Source organism: Mustela nivalis (genome assembly GCF_964662115.1).
Source record: "Mustela nivalis genome assembly, chromosome: 17".
NCBI lineage: Eukaryota > Metazoa > Chordata > Mammalia > Carnivora > Mustelidae > Mustela > Mustela nivalis.
This window is the reverse complement of record NC_139036.1, coordinates 4,169,311-4,189,908: the sequence shown is the minus strand read 5'-3', so window position 1 is coordinate 4,189,908 and position 20,598 is coordinate 4,169,311. Positions and strand designations below refer to the sequence as shown.

The following is a 20,598-nucleotide window of genomic DNA, read 5'->3' as shown; positions in this document are numbered from 1 at the left end:
AACATGCCAATTACCTCAAAAGTGGCCCTGGAGCTGTCATCGAGGGGTAATAATCTAAGAAGGAGTCACGACTCCCGCTGGGACAAAGGAACCGGGGCTCTTGCGTTACTCGGTACAGAGGAAGCCAGGCTGGTCCTGGCGGGAAGTAAATGCTGATCGTTGAGGACCCTGCCTCCCAGCGGAGGTGGGGGGGGGGGCGCTTAAAATGAGCACGAGTGTCAGTACTTTGTTCTTGCAAAGAAGAGGGGCGGTGGGGAGGGGGAGATGCAGTGACAGCCCTGACGCAGGTAAAGGGAAGTGTGCTGGCAAAGCAGTGGGGATGGCCCTGGGGAAAAGTTGGGCTGTGCTTTGCAGGACATGGTGACAGCCTTTGGGTCACAGCGGAGACCTGGGGCTAGGATGGTCATGTCTGGGGAGAGACTTTCGAGCCTGTAGCAGGATTTCCTACCTAGCAGTGGAGGACTGCAGTCTTCCTCCTGGCAATAATCTTAAAGCAATAATGCTGGCCTTTCTTCTGTAAGACTTTTCCCAGGGAACTGTAAATAAAATCTCAGCTTGGTCCTCACTGCTGGTGTCTGAAATTGCAGGGTTGGGAGGGTAGGACCTCTGTCTCTGATGACCAGCCCTTGTCTAGCTCCCTGCCATTAGCTACAGCGGGAGCTTTCTCTCCGCGGATCAAGGCATCATGCTGCTAGTCACTGCCAGCCACTGCCCTCGCTGAGGACCCAGGTCCCGCATACCCCAGTCCCTGGTCCCCGGCTTTCTTCCTTCCTGGAGTCACCACACCCCTCAGAGCCCAGAGATCTAGCTTCATAGTTTCGCTGCTCCTCCCTCTGACACCTTTGTCTTTGTTTTAAGTTGCATTAGCCACCCTTCTCGTCCTATACTTCTCATCTCCCTTCTGATACCCACACAAATGCTGAGGAACTCTCTGGAACTCTTTCCTTGTGGCTGAATGAGAGGGGCTGAGCTGAGGCTGGGGCGTTGGGATTTGGTGAGGGAGAGGTAAGATGAAAACTGGCCTATGGTGGAGATGACATGGAGGGAGGGAATTATCATAAAGGAAAAAGGGAAACTAGTGAAAAATCAGCTTTCAGGGCGGCAGAAAAGCAGACTCCAATGCGATCATGTCAGAAATGACCCTTAGTCTTCCCCCAAAGGACTCTGATTTCCCTGGGACACAAAGTGGGTGGAAAGTTACACCCCTTAGAGATCACAAGGCAGGAGAGGATGCTCTCTGCCTTCCTTAAATTACAACCTCCCCATCTCCCTTCTACCCATCCTCACCCCTTCCTCGATCCTGAAGCTGAGAGAGCAGCATAAAACCAATTTCCAAAAAGAGAAAAGTCAGCAGCCTGCGATTTGCTGGCTAGCAACCAACCAGATCAACTAATGAATACTTACATCCACTCCTAACATCTCCCACTCATTTTGGAAGACTGTGGAGGAAACAACCAGGCACAATGGATGACTAAACCATGATTAGTTATTCTGTAATAAACATATAAGAATTCATAAATTCAAAATAGTATTCTCCTTAAATGGTTACTTTGGAGGACTCCTCTTTCATTTCAATAGAAATGTCTCCCCCCTTGCTCAAAACATTAAAAAAAAAAAAAAGTCCTTTTAGGAATTACCTTCAAGCGCTGTTTGGAAAGTCCTCATAAGAGACCTTCCTTCATCCATCGTCACACATTTACCATATTTGTCATCGACTTCATTCATTAACTTAACAAGTATTTAGCTACTGAGTCCCACTATGGTACAGGGATACAGTGGTGAGCAAAACCAGACTCATAACACCTTTGCGGAGTTTATGGATGGGAGAAAGCAACGAATAGCCAGCAAACAAACACAAGTTGTCCTAAGTCCAGAGGCAGGTGCGGGCCACTTCCAGAGTCTACAGTGGCATCTGACAAGGTGAGGCCGTGCTCAGCGGTGAAGGGTCAGCAGGTGAAAGCAAGAGGGCTAGGAGAAGCATGCAGAAGGGAACATGCACGCCAAAGGTCTCCAGAGCTAGAGGGTGCCAAGAGCGGATGGAAGCAGAATGGGAGACTTGGGTAGTTCAGAACATACAAGACCACATCGGGCACTTTGGAATATTTTCTTCATCCTAAGGGCACCAGGAAGCTGTTCCTATCGGTTATTCAGTGATACATACAAATCACCCCTCCCCCAAATTTAGTGGCCAGAGACAACTTTTAAAACTTTATTTTTCCCCCCATTATTCTGTGGTTTGGCTGGGCCCTCTGCTCTTTGCACCTGGGTTCACTCGTGTAGCTGGACTGAGCTGGCAGGTCAGCTGTGCGAGAACATCAGCTGGCCTCATTGCTACATCTGGCCATTGGCTGGGATGTCTCAGCTCTCCATGCAGCCTCATCTGCTAGTAAATTTCCTTACATAACAGACTCAGGGCCGGGATCCCAAGGGATGAAGGCAGAAGCTGCAAGGCCTCCAATGGACTGTGCCCCAGAACTCACACAACATCGCTTCTGCCACATTCTGTTAGTCACAGGAAGTCATGAGCTGAGCTCAGATTCCAGGGATAGGGAAACAGACCCCAATTTTTGCTGGGAGAAGCAGCAAAGTCACATGGCATAGGAATTTGGGGCTACTGAACTGAACTATCACCACATTGAAAGGTTCTAAACGGGAATGGAAATGATGTGTGGTAAGACTTGGTTAGGCTTCAGATCTGGAAAGGTCACTGGTGATCTTGGGAAGAGGGTCCTGCCAGGGTCTGAGCAAGAGATGATGGCAGCCTGGACCGGGGTGGTGTGCTGTGGGTGGAGAAAAGTTGGTGGAGCAAGAAGACATTTAGGAGGCAAAATGAACAGGGCTTGCTGAGAAGTTGGTAAAGGAAGGTGACAGCAGCGGGGAGGAGGTGGTTAAGGATGACACTTTGGTTTCTGGAGCTGGGTAAAGAAAGACGTGGGAAGCACTAGAGGAAGTGAGGACTTGGGACAGAGAGATCATCACTTTGGGTTTCTGAAGACAAGCAAGAAAGGAAGGTCTGGAACTTAGAGAGGCTCTGACTGTCAAAACATTTTGGGTAGAACATTTATATAACACATCTACCCTAAAAGTTTAAGATGTAATCATCTACCAAAGATATCAAAAGATGCAGGGTGCCTGAGTGGCGCAGTTGGTTAAGGGTCTGTCTTTGGCTCAGGTCATAGTCTCATGTTTCAAGGTCATGGGATCAAGCCCTAAGTCAGGCTCCCTGCTCAGTGGGGAGTCTCCGTTTCCCTCTGCTCCTCCCCCTGCTCATTCTCTCTCTCTCCCTCTCAAATAAATAATCTTAAAATAAGTAAATACAAGATCTGAGGAGACCTCTGAACAACATCCCAAAGAGAAGTTGCCAAAGAGTTTGGTTGGCATAAGAGCATCGTTGGCATAAGTCGATAGCTTCCCCCATGTGACCGTGAAGAAATTACAACTCAGAAGTTCTGAACTATTTGCTAGCAGATAATGGTATACCTCCTTGCAAGAGAATGTCTGTCAGGTCTGTGGCAATCTAGTTAAAGAACAAAACCAGCTCCCACTGCTTGTTAAAGCCAGTCCATACCATGTGCGTAGAGAAGCCCACCTTGTACTGACCGAGAGATGGGTGTTGCCAACATTGGGTACTGAGAAAACGCAATGTACACTGGGGGCACAGGATAAAAGCAGGGAGCACGCTCTGTTTTCTGTGGGCCAGGCCCTGTTCTAAGCACCTTGCTCATTCAATACCATTAATACCCACACTGTCCAGATGAGGAAACCAACCGGCCCAGAGAAGTTAGGTCACTTGCTTGGGCTGTCACAACCCCCGATGCTGGAGGCTAGAATCTGTCCTCAAGCCAGCCGGCCATAGAATCTGCCCTACTATCTTCACAACAGAACCTGGGCGGCAGGTCCGGGAGAGGAGGGTGGGGAGGTAGTCGGAGGTGGGCGTGGTACCACGAGGCAGCGTAGGCTGTGTGTTATGTCCTGTTTACTCGTGGGGCAAATCACACCCTGAGTCAGAGCTCAAACTGGGCTGCTTTGCTGAAACCATCATGGTGTGTGGGTGTCCAGGCCTGGCTATTCCGGAAGGAAAGGATTCCCAGCATTCCTGGGAGGAGGCCCATCCAGGATCCTGGCATCCAGGTGTCTCCGTAGACTGAGATGTCAGCTGAGAGGCGAGCAGTTTGAGAATGAGTCTGGGAAGTTGGCCTTACGAGAAGCCAAGGAGGGCGCGTATAATACAGCAAGTTGAGGGCTGCCTCCGTGCCAGTGTCCAGGAGCCCATGAAGATGGGCAGAACGGGCAGTGCCATCGGCTCTGATGGCCTGTCTGGGTGGGGCTGTGAATGGAGAGGGCGCAACTAAACCAGCAGGCCAGGCGGGCTGCGGGGACCTGACCAGTGGGCAGCCGAGGACTGGGGTGCTGCCGGGTCCTGGAGATTTGCACACAGACTGGGGGAGCGCCAGCTTGGTGTTCCGGGGCAAAGGAAGGCGCGGAGGGCGGGAGGGGCGGCGCGCCCCCCACCGTCCTCCGCCGCGCAGCCCGGAGCTGCTGATGCGGCTCAGCAGTCGCTGGCATCCCCGGCTTCGCGCCTCCGCCGCCCCCGCGCGTGCCGCGGCTGGGAGCGACCAGCCGGCGGCGTGACGCCTCGCGGGGCGGGGCGGGCTCTCGCTTTTAAAAGGGGCGGGAGGCGGCGGCGCCCGCCCCAGGAGCCGACCCGGGCGCGAGGAGGGCCGGCTCGTTGCGTCGGCCAAGCCCGCGGCGGGTACCATGCAGCTCCTGGTGAGGGTGCCGTCAGTCCCGGAGCGGGGCGAGCTGGACTGCGCCATCTGCTACCGGCCCTTCAACCTCGCGGGCCGCGAGCCCCGCCGCCTGCCCGGGACGGCGCGCGCCCGCTGCGGCCACACGCTCTGCACCGCCTGCCTGCGCGAGCTGGCGGCGCGCGGCGACGGCGGCGGGGCGGCCGCGCGCGTGGTGCGCCTGCGCCGCGTCGTCACGTGCCCCTTCTGCCGCGCGCCCACGCCGCTCCCGCGCGGCGGGGTCGTGGAGGTCTCAGTGGACCCAGACTTGTGGTCGCGGCTGGAGGACAGAGCGCGAGCGGAGCGCAAGCCGGATGAGGCGGGCGGCCCGGTCCCGGGAGGCGGCGACGCCGAGGACGAAGACCAGAGAGAGGAGGGGGTGTTACCCAGGAGCGCGGGCTGGCGCGCGCTCCGGCGGCTGGTGGAGCGGGTGCTGGCGCCCGCGCGCCGCTGGCGGCGGCCGCTGCCTAGCAACGGTGAGGGGCCGCGGGGGGAGGCGCCGGGCTGGGGCCGTGGGGGGCGCGTGTGGAGGCGTCCGGGATCGCCGCGGGAGGCTGCGGGGGTCGGAGGGTGAGGTGCGGCCGCCGGGGCGGAGTGGGTGTACCCGGGGTCACGGGGGAGTCTCGGGGGGCTGGTGTTGGGGGCGCCCTGGGGGGCGACTGGGTGGGGGGATCTCCGGGGACAGGTGAGTGGACTCCCGGGAAGGCGGGGTGGGGGGATGCCCGGGAACGCCGGGGGAGGCTGCGGGGGCCGGTGAGGGGGCACCGGGGGAGATGGCGGGGTTAGGGGGCTCCCGGGATGGCCTTGGGAAGCTGGGGGGGCTGGAGGGTGAGTGGGTCTGTCGGGGGGGGGGCTGCGGGCGCCGGGGGGGCGTGTAACAGGGGTGGCCGGGCACCAGGAATCGCCCCGGGGAGGCTGCCGGGGTTGGGGTGGGGGCGCCCGGGATCGCCAGCCCGGCCGCACCCTCCCGCTGACACTGACCCTCCCCGTTTCCCCCAGTGCTGTACTGTCCGGAGATTAAGGACTTGGCTCGCATGAGCCCCTGCACGCTGTGACCGCGGCGGAAGGAAGGTGGTCGCTGCATTCTCGAGGCGCGCTGGAGTGCAGGGTTGAGGCCAAGGCCACCGCGCGCCCGTCCCGGGATTGACTTTTGCAGGAGTTAAGCCTAGGGCAGGAGGGGCCGCCCTAGAATGGCCCCGGCAACGCGGTGTACTGCCTGGGCCAGGCTCGTCCTCGGGGGAGAGGCCCCGGGATGGTGGAGACGGGTCCGCATTCTCGTGGGAAGGACAGAGAATGTGTCCTTAGCTGTGACTGGCTTTTGTCCAGGGCAGCTCTGGCCATTTGGAACAATTGGGCCCATTCTAGCAATTCTGTGTCAGTGGTTTTAAATTTTTAAAAAAAAGCTAGGGCGAAGAGGTCGATTTTTGTGTCCTGTTACTGTCACTTCTACGGCATGTTAGCTGAGAAAAAATATCCCTCCCCCACCCCAGGGCTGGTATGCTCATCTGCCCAGAATGGTAGTGTGTTCCTAAAATTATTGAGATGCCTCTGTGCCTCGCTTCATTTCCGTCTCTCTTCAGCCTGTGAGGGCAGGTATCAGGGTCCAAAGGGCATTCATCTGAGGCACCTAATTAGGGCCAACCAGAGATAGGAAAGCCCTTTGGTAAAGGCATCACATTTTAATCTTTTTTTTTTTAAGATTTTATTTATTTATTTGTCAGAGAGAGAGCGCTCACAAGCAGGCAGGCAGAGAGAGAAGCAGGCTCCCTGCTGAGCAAGGAGCCCGATGTGGGACTCGATCCCGGACGCCGGGACCATGACCGGAGCTGAAGGCGGTGGCCTAAGCAACTGAGCCACGCAGGCATCCCTCACATTTTAATCTTTTTATTTATCTGTCATCTTTACAATCACATGGAGAACACGGTCACGACTGGAAAAAAGATGCGTATCCTACAATTAATTTTTTTAATTTTTAAATTTTTTTTTAAAGCAAGCACTTGAGGGGGCAGGAAGGACAGAAGGAGAGGGAAAGGCGCTCAGGCAGGCACTCCACTGAGCCCGGAGCCTGACCTGGGACTTGAGCTCATGATCCTGACTGACACGATGACCGGAGCTGAAATCCAGAGTCTGAAGCTTAACCCACTCAGGCACCCCTTATCTTGCAGTTTTAAGCTTGTGCCCCATAATTGGACATCTCCTCCTGTACCCGGTGCTTTCTATTTTTAAATCCTATAAATACCTTAGGAGAGTAGAGTAGAGTGCGGGAGCCACAGCCGCATCACTGGAATTACAAAATCTCCAGATTCCCCTTCAGACTCTGAGCCTTAACCAGAACCCCGGGCGATGTGTAGGCAGGTAAACATCGCAGCGGCACTGACTGTGGTCCTAGACTTGCTAGGACGTCCCCTTCTGTGGGGGCAATATTTGGAACAGTTGGTATAAAGGATATAAATTTCACTGGAGGTTGTAAAGGGACGTTCTGTTACTGAAGAAGTCTGTGTGTGTGTAGTTTATTATGTGACATTTTCCTGTGTTAAAAATGTGAATTTATGAAATATAAACTTCCATTTTTATAACTTGGCATCTTCCTGTGCTCGAGTCCGCTTCCGTGTTCCCTCTTGGGGGAGGCCCTTCTCAGTGCTCCCCGGAGCGCAGCCCCCACCCTCTCAGGTCTTGTTCCAGAATGTCTGCCTTTGTTTTCTGAGGATGGGTTTGGCGGTGGGAGGGCAGAGAGAGCAGTGACTGCCCTGTCACTGGTGGCTGCCGGCGTTCGGGGCGGGGAGCGGGTACTCAATACAGGTTTATTGCATTTAGCCTCAAAACCAAAGTGTCTGGTCCCAACCCAAGAAGCTGTGGGGGTAGTGAGCACGTGTCGGGGAGGTACTAGCAGTTCAAATCTACAAGGATGACCCACCCCCCCCAACTCTTTAAAAAGGGGGGGCTCTGCTGCAGACTCGGGGTTGTACCTGTGGAGCTGTACTGACCTCTGCTGACTCCTGGGGGAACTGGGCAACTGGAAAGCAAAAAGAGGCTCTGAAACGGAAGAATGCGAGGCGGTTTAGATCCTGCCAGGCACCCTCCCGCTTCACCTCTGCCCAGTAAGCCCTGCCATGGCCCTGCTCTCAGCCTGAGGACCCCGTAGGCGTCCTGGCGCTCACCCTCCATCTCTCCAGCGGGCTCTAAGTGTGGGGGATGGGGCCGGAGAAGGAGCCTCAGAGTTTCAGTTGATGATCCAAGGAAAAAAAAAATAGGAAGTCACGAGATCAAAAAAACCAGCAGAAGACGGGTGACACGGAACATGAGAAAGCAATACCGGGTCTTTGCTTACCCCTTCCCCCACCAGAGAGGTCCCGCACTCAAAAACAACAGAGCACACAGAAAGGAAAGTATAATTTATATGTACAACCAATACACCTGATACAGAAGAGGGGGTCGGGACAGCCCAGGAGTGGGTGTGAAGAGACCGGGAAAGGGGCAGCGAGAAAGGGAAGGGGCCGCGAAGAGGAAGTGGGGGGTTCGCCATGCAAACTGCCACTGTCCCCGGCCCCTCCTGGGGGGGAGGACATGCCCAAGTCTCCCCCGCCTGCCCTCTGCTCTTTTGTTCTGGTCCCGAAGGCAAGGCAGTCCCGAGACTACGCCCCCTGCCTGATCCACTCAAATTCAGTCCGTATCAAGGCCCTCAGGAGGGAGGGTAGAAGTGCTCCAAGGACCCAAGCCCCCAAGCTGGGGGCTCCCCCACTGCGGGCCTGTAGCGTTTTCTCCCACCCTTTCTAGGCAACCGGGACCCTAGAACAGATTGGGGAGCTCCTCTTTGGCTTGAGGGAGTATCGCCCAACCATCACTCTCTTTGGGGGGGGTCCCTGGTCCCTAGGGAGAGGGGAGACAACCCCCCAACACAACATGCCGTACGCACGAGGTCACTGAGCCAGGGAATGGCGCCTTTATTCTGAGGCTGAACAGCAATCGACTCCCTCCCCTGCAACTGCTCCACCCTCCTTTTGGGGAGAGGAAAGGGAAGGAAACATGCAGCTCCCCTCTCCTCTTCCCTTCCTCCCTCTCTAAAGTCCCCCTCCTCTCTTCAAAGCTCTTCTCCCCACCAAAGTTCCTACAGAACCGGCGAGGCTGATGCCCCACATCTGTAGATGGAGCTCGAACTGCAGGGGTGAAGGCGACCACTCTGCCTCTCTCCTCCCCCCAGCACATCTTGGGAAGCCTCGCGTGTTCGGTGGGGGGTGAGGATACTTGGAAGACCCTGCTTCACCGCCTCCCACCGGGACCTCTTCTCACCAGCACAGTCTTCAAAGCGCGGTGGGAAAGGCGCAGGGGAGTGGAGAGAGACAAAGGGCCCTTCTCAAAGGAGTCGTAGAGAGGGGCAGGGGGGCACCTAGCCCAGAGGTGGCCCAAGGGGTGGGGAAGGTGGAGGATTGGCAGCAGGTCCCAGAGCCTGAGCTGGGGGTCGGCCTCGGGCACGGGGCCTGGGTGATGCGCTGGCCTGGGAGCCTGTCAGTCGTCTATACAGATCACCTCCCCGGCTCGGGGCTCCTTCCGATCCAGCCCGTCTGACACCAGCGCCCCCACCATTTCCTTCTCCTTCTTCACCAGCACTGGAGGGCCGTTGGTGGCGGCTGTTTGGGAAGGAGGCAAGGGCGTGAACCCCAGCTTCGCTCCCAAACGTGGCCTCTTGACAGTAGCATGTGACAGCTAGATTACCTCCTGCCACTGCTACTTAGTTCCCAGGGCAGCAGGGATGGGAGCAGGGCGAACCCCTGTCCCTGGGAGTCCCGGTGCCCATGACAGACCCCGTCCCGACCCTCACCATACCCCCTTTCTGAGCTCCGATTCTCCTTCCTGGAGGTAGTGGTTAAAGCCACTGACACCTTTGGTGGCATTTCGGACAGTGGGAACGGAAGAGAAGTAGGGTTTGGGAAGAACAAAGGCCAGAAAGACTCGGTTTCATAAAACTGTAGAAACTCGCAAGGAAGCGAGATGGGCTGGACAGGTGAAGGGGGGCTAGGCAGGGCCGAAGCTCAGACAAGCAGGGAGCGGGAGGGCACCGGCTCACCTGTGATGAAGGAGCCTGCAGGCATCTGGCTGTAGTTGGCGCCGGCGGCGGCCAGGGCCCCGACGGGGGCGGCGCTGAAGGCCGCCCCGTACCCCGGAGGCGTAGCGTAGGGCCCCGGGGGAAAGGCCTGGAAGAGAGCGCGTGCGCCCATATGAGAGGCTCCAAAGTCTGAAGGGACAACGGGGGCCCCGCTCCAGCACTCCCGAGGGGATCACATACAGGCGGGGAGACTCGAGGGTGAGGAGTGTGTCCCAGCAAGTCGTTTCTCCACACCGTCGAGAGCTGCCGGAAGCGTGTGTGTGGGGGTCGGAGGAGGACCAGCAGGGACAACTGGAGTTGGGGGGAAAGAGGGTTACCGGTGTGGGGTGAGGCTCCGTGCCCTTGCTGGCCAGCCGGCTGAGGATGCTGCGCTCGGACATCTGCAGGCGGGCTGCGATGGGGGGGATTCGGGACAGCGTGGCCGGCAGGCGGGTCACGTCCGCCTTCATGTCGCTCAGCAACTCCTCCAGCTGGTTCAGAACTGGGGCCCGGGCCACGGAGAAAGAAGGGCAAGAGAAAGACAGGGAAAGGGAGGGATGGAGCCAGGAAACGACGAGGAGTCAGAGGGACACAAAGAGAGGGAGAAAGAGACACCAAGGAACCAGAGACCAAGAAGATGACAGAAGGAGACAGAAAGAGCGACTCGGAGGAGAGAAAGAAGGAGAGAGACCAGATGAGCAGAGGATAGAGAGAGAGCACAGGACACGGGAGGCAGGGGGACATCGGGAGACATGGGGCGGGGGGTCATCAGAACATTCCATACTGCAAGAGTGACGTTTTGTGGGTGGGGATGACGGGGAGGAAATAGTCAGGAGACGTGGGAGGCGGTAACTGGTTTCACAGATTTCAGGAGTCGAGGTTTTCATGTGTGAGGGGAAGGGAGATTAGAGAATCAGCATTACAGATTCGGGGAATTAAAACAGGAATCCAAGGGGCCAGGAGTCAGTTGCTAGTCAGACAGGGTTAGATGGTTAGAGGGGTCTGGAGTCGAATCTATCATCATCAGGGGAAGAGGGTTTGGGAGGAAGGGTTGGAGTCAAAGGGAAGTTTCGGGGAGAGGATCACAGGGTGGGACAGGGGTAGTTTCTGCCTGGTGGGGTGAGCGAGACGCAGTGGGGGGGTACATGACTTGTACGACTGGGGGTAAGGACTCTGGGGGACTAGACGCAGGCCATGGCCCCGGAGAGGGTGCTATTAGCTGTAGGGCAGGCGTGTGGGTCAACGGAGGAGTTCGGCCCTGTGGAGGGACGCGCCACAGTCTCACAGACTCTGGGTGAGGGGGGCCGGCCCCTCCGCCAGGCGCTGGTGTGAATGCTCTTAGGACGGACGAGGGCCGGCTTGCACAAACCCAAGAGGCTCAAAACCACAGGGTGGCTGGAGGGTGGGGGTTGGGGGTGGGGGCAGAGGTCAGAGGGGGGTGGTGCGGAGGGTAAAGGGGTCAGAGGGGTGGGAAAATTTTGAAGGGTGCGGGGTGAAGACTTACGCAGCGCTGTGGGCCCTCCCCCGCGCGGGGCCGCCGCGGCCCTTACCCTTGTGCAGGACGGCGTTGGCCGGCTTGTTCCCCGCCAGCGACTCCTTGGAGAGGTGCTGGTGGCTCTCGGCCAGGCATTCGGCCTCGGCGAAGCGGGCGTGGAGGGCCATGGCGGGGTGCGCCGGCTCCTGGGACAGGTTCAGGTAGGCTGCCCGCCGAAGCTGCTCCTCGATCACCAGCGCCTGCTCCAGGAGCTGGGGGGCCCGGAGGGGAGTGGGGGGGCTTGGGCATCTGCCAGCAGCCGGGCCCGCTGGAGACCCACACTGCCCTTCCTGCTGGCCCAGAGCACCCCAGCCTCCCACCAAGCCCACACTGACCCCAACACATCCCGGTCCCAGACACAAGGGTCTACCTGGCTGTCCCCCTACAGGAGTTAGCCGTCCCCACGTTCCAACCACACCTGGACCCCCCGCTCTGACCCGAACCCCTCTTCACCACGGTCCCTCCTCTCCCGGGTCCCCACCTTGAATCTCCGGGCCAGGAACTTATTTTTCATCTCCAGAAAGTTCCCCTTATTGGCTTCAGTTTTAAACGGCTCATTGATGATGGCAAACTGAGCGTCATTTTGGATGTCCTGCCACCGTGCGTAGCCGTGGCTGCGATGCAGGAAGGGGCCGTCAAGGAACCAAACAGGGAGGCACTGCGCGGTCCACACTCATTTCCTCTTGCCCGTCCCCCCAGGGTGACACCACCCCCTTCCCGGGGTGTGGACTCCTCCCCCATCCAGGTTGAAAAAACCGCTTTTTTCCTGCATTTCTATCGAAGGATACAGGACAATCCCAGCCAGAAGCCAATAGTCATGTCTTCGGTGCCAGATCTCATTGAGTTTCCCGGAGCAAATAGCCGCCCGCTCCTCATTCTGCCACAGCGTGTGAAGCTCTGGAAAGCGGGCCAGAGAGAGAGACATGGGGCGTCAGCAGTGTGAGAACCATGGCCAGCTCGGCGGCAGTCAGAAGGGAAGGACCCGAGTTGCGGGGAGAGGACCGAGGGCTCTTTAGGGAGAAGATGGAAAGGTCTGGTACACGCTGAGGACCAAAAGCTGTTACAAGCAAGGCTCAAGTTCAGACCAGGAATCGAGGAAGGGTAAAGAGGGCTCAGGAGTCTGGAGTGCAGCCAAGGAGGACGGCAGGTGGGGTGCAAGCCTGCCCTACCAGCAGCGACTTGGAACAAAAGGCAGGCACCACAAGGGAGCCTGAGAGGGCAAGCACATCCCGGTGAAGGGAGCCCACCTGTGAAGCCTCCGTCTGCGATGTTGAACATGAACCGGGGCTTCTCCACCTTCTCCTCGCGCCGGCTATTGGGCCGAGGCTCATCCCGGGGAGGCCCCGGCCGCAGCTCCCGCTCCCCTTTCACGTCTTCTGCTAGGGCAGACGAGGCAGAGCTCACCGCTGTGCTCAGGCCCCTCGCGGCTCCCAACGCTATTCCCTGGACTGGCCTGGCCTGGAGCAACTCCCCACCAGGCCCCAGGCTTCGGCTCCCCCAGACTCCACCTCCCGATGCCCTCAGGGACCCGGGGCACAGCGCTTCCACCCATTACCTCTCTTGCCCAAATCCCCTGTTTCCCCCTCCGGCCTCTCCCTGTGCTCCTGGCCATCCAACGGCTTCTCCTCCCCCCTCTCTCCTGGCGTCGACTCTGTGGCTGTGGGAGGGGGTAAGGGACAGGAAGGGAGGATGTCACCCTCATCCCATGGCCCCAGAAGAGGGAGCTCCTGGAGTCTAAGCCCCTCATCACCCCTAAGCCCATGCACCCACCTGACTTCTCTCTGTCCCCCCGGTACCCAGGCTCGGACTCCATTTCTCCAGGGACTCCCGGCACCTCCTCCTCTAGAGGGATCTTTCTGGACTCCAGCCGCTCCCCAAGTGATGGGGCTGGGCTAGGGACATCAGCCTAGGAGTCAGGATGGAGTCAGGATGAAGCAGAACCAGGCACCAGGCCCTCTCACTCGCACCCCCTGCGGGAGCCAGGCAGCCACGTACCTCTGTCTCCATCTTCTCCCCGATTTTGCTGTTCTTCTCAGGCTTCTCCTCCTGGTTTTCTGCTTCATCCTTTTCAAGAGGTGTCCTCACGCCATCTCCTTTCTCACTAGGAGCTGGGGTAGCTGCAGCGGGAAGCAGAGTGAGGAGGCAGAAACCCCCACCCTGACTCCAGTCCCTGTCCTAGGGCTCCAGCCCCACCCCCATCTCTCCTGCCGTCTAGTTACCAGGCTTCGAAGTGCAAGGACTGTTGGTAGCAGAGGCCTCAGGGGTGGTGGGAGACGTTTTGGTAGGAGAGGAAGCTCTGGAGGAACGCTTAGAGTCGGCGCTGGGGTCGGGCATCAGCTCGGGCATCGACCAGCGCCCATTGATGTGCTCAAATTCCTGTACCTGAGAGTGGCAGGGAGCGGTAGGGATGGGTCAGCTACAGGCACTGAGGGGGTAGGGGGTGGTAGAGACAGGTCAGCTGCAGGCCCCAAGATGGGCAGAGGGTGGCAGGGACGGGTCAGCTGCAGGTACTAGCCACACAGGAAGCTCTCCCGCCAGTCTGAATCCAGAACCCGGGGATGCCAGGCAGCGTGGGGATGGGGCCTAGGGGACCAGCTCGACTCTGGGCGAAGGACAGACTGATACCTTCTTCTTGACGAGAGACATGACTCCAATCCGGGTCAGCACTTGCTGGCGACTCAGGCCCTCCCGAGGGACACCATCAGCAAAGGTCTCCGAGCCATCTGCCCCGGGCTCACAGAGGTGACGCATGAACAGAGACACATAGGCTCTGGGAAGCGTAGGGGCGGGATGCAGGTTAGGAGGGCCGGGCAGGGGGTGCGGGTGGCGAGGCGGTGATGAGGGCACAGGGCTTACCGACACCCTAAAACCCTACACTGCCCAGAGCCTGCCAATCTCCCCAGGACCCGCCCTCTACACCCCCCCCCCCACCCTGTCTCTCCCTGGGGTCCTTGGCCTTGGTACTTCATTCCTAGGCCCCATCAGTCAGCTCGTCATCCTGTTCACCAGCTCCCCAGCCAGTAAGTGTGAGGCCAGGACAGCCCGGGGCCAGGCGCCCCTCTCCAGCGCCTCTCCCCTGCAGGCGGGGGGCAGCCAGGCCTCTGTGCTCTAGGCTCGGCTGAGAGGAGGTGGGGCAGGCTGAGCCCACGTCCCAGGAAATCGAGCCAGGAAAGATCGGACCAGGTCATGTGGCCGGGAGCATGGCAGTCAGCTGAGTAAGTTCACATCACATGGTGGCCGCCAAGACACAAGCACACCCAGAGCTCCCCCAGCCCACAGCCCACTGGGCCCGCAGCACCAGTGCTCACTTGAACTCCTTCTCTGTCTTGCCCCTCAGGTCCCGCACCAGCCACTGGGTGGTGAAAGCGTCCTGCGGTGGCATCCCCCAGCGCATCACAGCGTTGAGAAAGGCCTTGCGCTGCCGGGTGTTGAATCCCAGCACCTGGGGGCCGCAAGGGAGGGCGTGGACTGTCAATATCCGGTGAGGGAGTCTCACTACTAGGACCCCCAACCCCAGGGAACTCAGCCTCGGGGCCCCACCCCCAAGGGGATACTTGGAGGCCTGAGGCCGGCTCCCACCTCAATGTTGCCCCCAACTCGCGCCAGCAGCGGAGGGAGTGGCTTGTCCTTCTCATTCCGGAGCTGCCTCTTTGACTGTCGACGCCCTGGGTGTGGGGGAAGGGAGGGTGGCCTGGTTAGGGGATCCCCTACCTCCTCCACCCATTAATCCTTCTCTACACCCAGCCCCTGAGACACAGAATCCGGGGAAGGCCTAACTCAAGTCTCAGACGCTTCTAATTTCCTTTTAAGTGCTTTTTGACCTACCCAGCAAGGAGGTCTAGAAGAAACAGTCTAGAAGAAACGGGTCCCCTTAAAGGACTAGTAGCCGGGCCAGAGGGGAGAACGTAAACTATAAACTTTCTCGATTTTCCTTCTAGACATCCCAGCCCATACGATTCTCTATGCCCCATTTTGACAGTGGAAAAATTAACGGACATTCCGTTCTTTTTATCCGCGATCTTTACTCAGTCAACAGAGAAGCACTCGTTTATGGAAAAACCACGGACTTAAAGGACACCAGGGAGTGAACCGGGAAGAGCTACGGCAGGAAATCAGGAAACAGGTGCCACCTTCTGGACGCTCGTCGAAGTCTTCATCCTCCTCCTCCGATCCCACTGAGTACTCGGACTGGTTATCTGTGGGGAGAGGGCACTGCATCAGGGCCAGCTCCCAGGGTAAGCCCACGCGGGGGCTCTTTCTGGCTGGAGCCCCCCCCCCCCAACCAATGCTGTCGGACACTGAGGCCACATATCCTGGATGGGGTCCAGTCACCATGTACCCGGTCCCCAGCCCTGCACCTCAGGTGCCAGGCGAGGACTCTGGGTGTCCGGCGGGCCGCTGCAGCCACCAGCTGGCTGGGACCACCCGCAAGCCTGCCCAGCCTCTAGGCAGCTCCTGCAGACCCTTCTGAAGCTCCTGTCCCTCTAGGGGGGGCAGCCCTGACCCCTAGGCCTCCCTCTCCCTCTATGTGCCCACCCCCTTGCCCCAGGCCTCCAGGCTCCTGGCCAGCGCACCTCCCTTCCCGGTCCCTCTCTCTGGGGCTCACCCTGGTCCTCCTGGGCAGCATCATTATAGTTGACCTGCTTCCGGACCCGCTTGCCCTTGCCCAGGTTGCGGGCCAGGTCCTCCTGCTGCTGCTCGTAGTGGTGCCGCAGCAGCTTCTCCCAGTAGTCGGGGTCCACGTTCTCCTCCTGCTTGATGATCTCTCGTTCGATCTCCTCAATCTGCAGGCAGCACAACGCACACTCACAGCTTCCCTCGCCGCTGCCCAGCGCTCACGGCCCGCAACCGCATGCCTACTTCCCCGCCGCCTGGCCTCTGCGACTCCCGCGAGAATCTTCTGGACACCGCACGTCCTCTTCGTCTCTTACCTGCAGCGGGCTTCTCCTCCCTGCTCCCCACGTCTCCCCTGAACCTGTCCTCCGGCGCCACCCGCATCTGTCCCACCCTGACTCGCAGACACCCTCTGTGTATTGGTACTTTCTCCCCCGAGGTTCTCCCCAAAGTCTGGTCTCACCCCTCAAACCAAGTTGCTGTTCTGCCTTTTGCCCGGCGTTACGGTAAGAGCTCAGACTCCCCGCAGACTCCCCATTCAAGCCCACGGACGCTGCCCCACAGAGGTGGCCCAGGGTACACCGCGCCCACCCTGGCGTCTCACCTTGTCTTCCTCCCGCACCACATACTGGGCCACCTTGAAGGAGCTGAGATACTCGTTCATGTTCTGCACATCCGTGTCCTCCGTCGCATCCTGGTTCCGGTCCAACAGCCGAGCGATGGCCTCATTGTCGTAGTGAATCACGCTGCTGTCCTCCTCCTTGTTCTCCCCTGGTGGAGACGGGGAACCAGAGGAGACTGTGAGTTCCAACCGGAGGAAAATCCGTGCAAAGCTTTCTAACTTCGCTTCCTTCTCACGGGAGCACTGGAGGAGAAGACCCTTCCCCAAGGAGTCTGCAGACCCATGTCGGGCCTTCCAACCCTCAGTGGAGGAGAAAGGGCCACGCTTCTCCCAGGGTCCGCATGGGAGAGCTTTTCTTCAGGGGTTCCCGAAGACGAGTGTGCCCGGGAGCACAGGGCCTGGCTTCAGGAAGCCGCGGGGCAGGTTCTCACCCTCGTTCTCGTCCTTGAACAACTCCTCGGTGCCGAACTTGAGGATGTCGTCCAGCTCCTGCTTGGACATGGAGCCGGCCTTGGAGCCCAGCCCAGGCCGCACCACCAGGTGAGTGAGCATCATCTTCCTCTTGGCCACTTGGGTGATCCTCTCTTCCACGGACGCGCGGGTCACAAACCGGTAAATCATCACCTTGTTGGCCTGGCCGATGCGGTGCGCGCGGCTGAAGGCCTGTGCGGGCAGGAGGCGGAAGTGCGGATGGACGAGGGGAGCGGCCAGGGAGATGGGCCCCACGTGCTGGGGAAAGGCCGCCGGCAAGGAAGGGTCTTCTACCCCCACTGAAAGCGCTCTCTCTGACCCTGGACATGACCCCCTCAGCCGGAAACCTGCATCCCCTGCTACGGGTGCAGGGGATCCAGGAGGCCAGCTCCCACCTGGATGTCGTTATGGGGGTTCCAGTCAGAATCGAAGATGATGACCGTGTCTGCAGTGGCCAGGTTGATGCCCAGTCCGCCGGCACGAGTGGACAGCAGGAAGCAGAACTGTTGGGCCCCGGGAGCTAGGAGGGGACAGCGAGATTCGGCAGCTGTGCCATGCGGCCAACTCTGAGACGCCCCCCAGCCGCAGACCACCATGCCACCCACGCAGCAGCCAGGTGACAGATACCCTCCCGTTTCAGGGACCCAGGCACAGGTGGCTCAGGCCTTGCGTGCCCAGCAGGCATCCCCCCTCACCGTTGAACCGATCGATGGCCTCCTGCCTCAGAGCGCCTGTGATGCCGCCGTCAATGCGCTCATACTTGTAGCCTTCATAGTCTAAAAAGTCCTCCAACAGGTCCAACATCTTGGTCATCTACGGTGGGAGAGAAGGATGGAGTCTGGAATGATGAAGCAGTGGGCCAGGCACGGCGTGTCCTGACCATCCCTTTGTTGCTTCCACCCCCCTTGGCCATGACGCCCACTCCCCGGGGGTGCTCCTCTACCCCTGCCCTTCCTCGCCCCGCTTTCTTGTCACACGTGCTTGACTTAGCATCCCTTCCCCTCTGAGACCCACGAGGTTCCAGGGACATCTACAAATGCCCGGAAGATCTGTATGGAATTGTCTCTCTGGGTGGCTTTCTGGAGAGCAGACCCACTGCTTCCGTCAGTGTTCCAAGACCTCTGTGCTGTGCTCTCCTTTCCTCTCCTCTCCCGTGGCTAAGGAACACTATCGGTCCCAGAGACGACCTCCAGGAGACGACCCCAAGGAGACATGGGCTCCCCCTACCCCTGCTCCCCGTCTGGCTTCCAAGAAGCTGGCCTGCAACTTCCAATGACCTAAGCTAAGAACAGGGGTCAGAGGCCAAGAGGAACGCCGCCAGACCAGAGCCTCTCAAGAGTGCCATCTCCTGACCTCTCACGCCATGGGAGCCATGAGGAACAAGGTAAGGGACTGGCCTTGGGGGCGACACAGAGCTACGGGTGCAGGTCACCTGTGAGAAGATGAGCACTCTGTGTCCTTGCTCCTTCAGCTTCCGTAACATCTTCTGTAAGAGCATGAGCTTGCCAGACGCCTTAATAAGCGCCCCACCCTCGTAGGCTCCACTGGGGAGTTTGGGGGATTCCTGCCGAGAAGGGAGCAAAAAGGACGAGAGGGTCAGGGAGAGCGCCCCTGTGTTCCGACACAGCCTAGAAAGCCCAGGACCCAAATCCAGTCTCCGCCCCTTATGACTTCCTGCTCCCCTGGGCAATCCCATGCCCGTGCCCCACTGCCGCCCACCGCCCAGCTCCAGGCCTGCTTCTGCCCCCCCCCCCACCCCCCAAACCGGCAGCCCTCCACCCCATCTTCGGACAGCAGCATGCTGGCAGCCCCCCGTGCGTGCGTCACCATGGCCGCCACAGGGAAGAGGTAGGGGTGGTTGCAACACTTCTTCAGATCCATCATGATGTTGAGCAGCGACACCTGGTTCCCGCCACCTCGCGAGTTCAAGGCCTCGAAGTTCCGAGTCAGGATGTACTTGTAGTATTTCCTGAACACCAGGGTGCGGGGCGCGGAAGAGACAGGACCAGGGGAGAAGTGAGGAGGCTACCGCCTCCTGGAAGGCTGCCCTCAGCACCCCCAGCTCCCTCGGCCCAGGTGGCCCGGTTCTCGTCTCACTTCTGCATGGGGCTGAGCTCCACCCGGACGATGAGCTCTGTCTTGGCTGGCATGTTCTTGAAGACATCAGCCTTGAGCCTCCGCAGCATGTGCGGCCCCAGCAAATCGTGCAGCTTCTTAATCTGGTCTTCTTTGGAGATGTCCGCAAACTCCTCCAGAAAGCCCTCCAGGTTGCTAGCAGGCGGAAGGAGACAAAGAACTGAACAGGCCATCGGGTTCTTTGTGCCTAGCCTCAGGCTTCTTTCTTCACCTCGGGGAACCCTCCGCCTGCCCCTGTTCTCAGCCCCTCCTCGCCGCAGGTCCGCACACCACCCTGGGGGGGGTCACTTACTTAAACCTCTCTGGGGTGAGGAAATTCAGCAGGTGGAAGAGCTCCTCCAGGTTATTCTGCAACGGAGTCCCGGTCAGCAGCAACTTATGATCTATCTTGTAGCCATTGAGGACCCTGAAAAACTAGAAAATGAGGCAAGGAGAGGCAGGAGAATGGGCCCGTTAGTGGCAAGCAGCTGGACCACACAGCCCGACTTTTTCTGTGCTCTGTCCGGGATTACAAGCCCCGAATCTCCAGTCCTCCTTCTCACCCAACCTGGACTCCTCCCTGTTCCGAGCTGCAGAAAGTCCAGAACCTTCCTTCTCACACGCAGGGCCAGACTGGGAGGTCTGGGTGTGTCACTCACCTTGGACTGGTTATTCTTGAGCCGATGGGCTTCATCTACGACGAGGCAGGCCCAGCGGATGGAGCCGAGGGCGGCCTGGTCGATGGTGATCAGTTCGTACGAGGTCAGCAGAACATGGAACTTGACCTGGGCCTCCCTCTGCCAACATAGCCATGGTCCGTGCGGCTGCCACCCGATGCCCGGGCACCCAGACCTCTAGCCCCGTGCTTTCCCCCGACACCCCGTCCTGCCTGCGCCTGCCGGGGGAGCCAGCCACCCCGTCCTGCCACGTGGGCTCCACCCGGGGATGACTGGACACAGCCCCCAACCTCTACCCCATGTCCGGCATGGGCAGAAGTGTACGTCTCCAGGGCAGGAGCGGGGCGGGGGGTGGAGGAAGGAGAAAGCTCAGAGAGTTAAATGCCAGTGGGGGACAATGAAATAACACCTGGGGGTCTCCAAGTAGACGAGCTCAAGGGGCATACCTTCATCTTAAAAGCTTTCTTGCCACCTTTGATGGCGTTGTCTTCGAAGGAAAACTCGTTCTCACGGATGATGGCCCGGCTGTCCTTGTCACCCGTGTACGTCACCACGTAGAACTTGGGTGCCCACATCTGGAACTCCCGCTCCCAGTTAATGATGGTCGAGAGGGGGGCGCTCACCAGGAAGGGACCCTTTGTGTGGCCCTGTGAGTTGAGGGTTGGGGGGACCATCATTTAGGGGTTGAGGCGGTCGCC

The 20,598-nt window shown here is 58.9% G+C and overlaps 2 protein-coding genes and 2 long non-coding RNA genes across 53 annotated transcripts in view; 3 read left to right on the top strand and 1 right to left on the bottom strand.

The window, feature by feature from the left end:
- Nucleotides 1–856: 856 nt before the first annotated feature.
- LOC309852018 lies at nucleotides 857–1,526 on the top strand. The gene is made up of 2 exons (XR_014305028.1): nucleotides 857–1,005; nucleotides 1,307–1,526. It is a non-coding gene; the product is annotated as an uncharacterized lncRNA (long non-coding RNA).
- A 3,157-nt stretch (nucleotides 1,527–4,683) lies between these two features.
- Nucleotides 4,684–7,364, top strand: RNF227 (ring finger protein 227). The gene is made up of 2 exons (XM_082708107.1): nucleotides 4,684–5,263; nucleotides 5,787–7,364. Exons 1-2 carry the CDS (start codon nucleotides 4,759–4,761, stop codon nucleotides 5,840–5,842), a joined length of 561 nt encoding a protein of 186 aa, XP_082564233.1. The 5' UTR covers nucleotides 4,684–4,758; the 3' UTR covers nucleotides 5,843–7,364.
- An 800-nt stretch (nucleotides 7,365–8,164) lies between these two features.
- CHD3 (chromodomain helicase DNA binding protein 3) overlaps nucleotides 8,165–20,598 on the bottom strand; it is a 24,667-nt gene continuing 12,233 nt past the window's right edge. For 8 of the 50 annotated variants that reach the window (XM_082708065.1, XM_082708076.1, XM_082708063.1 and 5 more), the window contains exons 15-40: nucleotides 20,347–20,547; nucleotides 19,883–20,020; nucleotides 19,537–19,658; nucleotides 19,206–19,379; nucleotides 18,936–19,077; nucleotides 18,541–18,672; nucleotides 17,804–17,921; nucleotides 17,504–17,628; nucleotides 17,069–17,300; nucleotides 16,620–16,786; nucleotides 16,008–16,185; nucleotides 15,532–15,597; nucleotides 14,981–15,066; nucleotides 14,710–14,843; nucleotides 14,027–14,171; nucleotides 13,621–13,783; nucleotides 13,397–13,518; nucleotides 13,172–13,307; nucleotides 12,957–13,058; nucleotides 12,649–12,780; nucleotides 12,190–12,298; nucleotides 11,883–12,015; nucleotides 11,372–11,613; nucleotides 10,206–10,369; nucleotides 9,850–9,976; nucleotides 8,165–9,412 (exon numbers count right to left, since the gene is read on the bottom strand). In XM_082708065.1, coding sequence (XP_082564191.1) covers nucleotides 9,172–9,412; nucleotides 9,850–9,976; nucleotides 10,206–10,369; nucleotides 11,372–11,613; nucleotides 11,883–12,015; nucleotides 12,190–12,298; nucleotides 12,649–12,780; nucleotides 12,957–13,058; nucleotides 13,172–13,307; nucleotides 13,397–13,518; nucleotides 13,621–13,783; nucleotides 14,027–14,171; nucleotides 14,710–14,843; nucleotides 14,981–15,066; nucleotides 15,532–15,597; nucleotides 16,008–16,185; nucleotides 16,620–16,786; nucleotides 17,069–17,300; nucleotides 17,504–17,628; nucleotides 17,804–17,921; nucleotides 18,541–18,672; nucleotides 18,936–19,077; nucleotides 19,206–19,379; nucleotides 19,537–19,658; nucleotides 19,883–20,020; nucleotides 20,347–20,547 — 3,831 coding nt within the window. In that variant the 3' untranslated portion in view covers nucleotides 8,165–9,171. Of the gene's footprint in view, nucleotides 9,413–9,849; nucleotides 9,977–10,068; nucleotides 10,370–11,371; nucleotides 11,614–11,882; nucleotides 12,016–12,189; nucleotides 12,299–12,648; nucleotides 12,781–12,956; nucleotides 13,059–13,171; nucleotides 13,308–13,396; nucleotides 13,519–13,620; nucleotides 13,784–14,026; nucleotides 14,172–14,709; nucleotides 14,844–14,980; nucleotides 15,067–15,531; nucleotides 15,598–16,007; nucleotides 16,186–16,619; nucleotides 16,787–17,068; nucleotides 17,301–17,503; nucleotides 17,629–17,803; nucleotides 17,922–18,540; nucleotides 18,673–18,935; nucleotides 19,078–19,205; nucleotides 19,380–19,536; nucleotides 19,659–19,882; nucleotides 20,021–20,346; nucleotides 20,548–20,598 lie in introns of all 50 variants that reach the window. The other 42 variants (XM_082708061.1, XM_082708050.1, XM_082708056.1 and 39 more) reach the window with 11 other exon arrangements.
- Nucleotides 14,739–19,645, top strand: LOC309852012. The gene is made up of 3 exons (XR_014305025.1): nucleotides 14,739–14,882; nucleotides 15,431–15,636; nucleotides 16,192–19,645. It is a non-coding gene; the product is annotated as an uncharacterized lncRNA (long non-coding RNA).

What these genes read in the sequence shown, in the direction of transcription:
- RNF227 (XM_082708107.1), top strand. Translation starts at nt 4,759, where the DNA reads ATGCAGCTCCTGGTGAGGGTGCCGTCAGTCCCGGAGCGGGGCGAGCTG. An exon ending in GCGGCCGCTGCCTAGCAACG is followed by an intron (nt 5,264 to 5,786) that starts GTGAGGGGCCGC and finishes CGTTTCCCCCAG; the next exon opens with TGCTGTACTGTCCGGAGATT.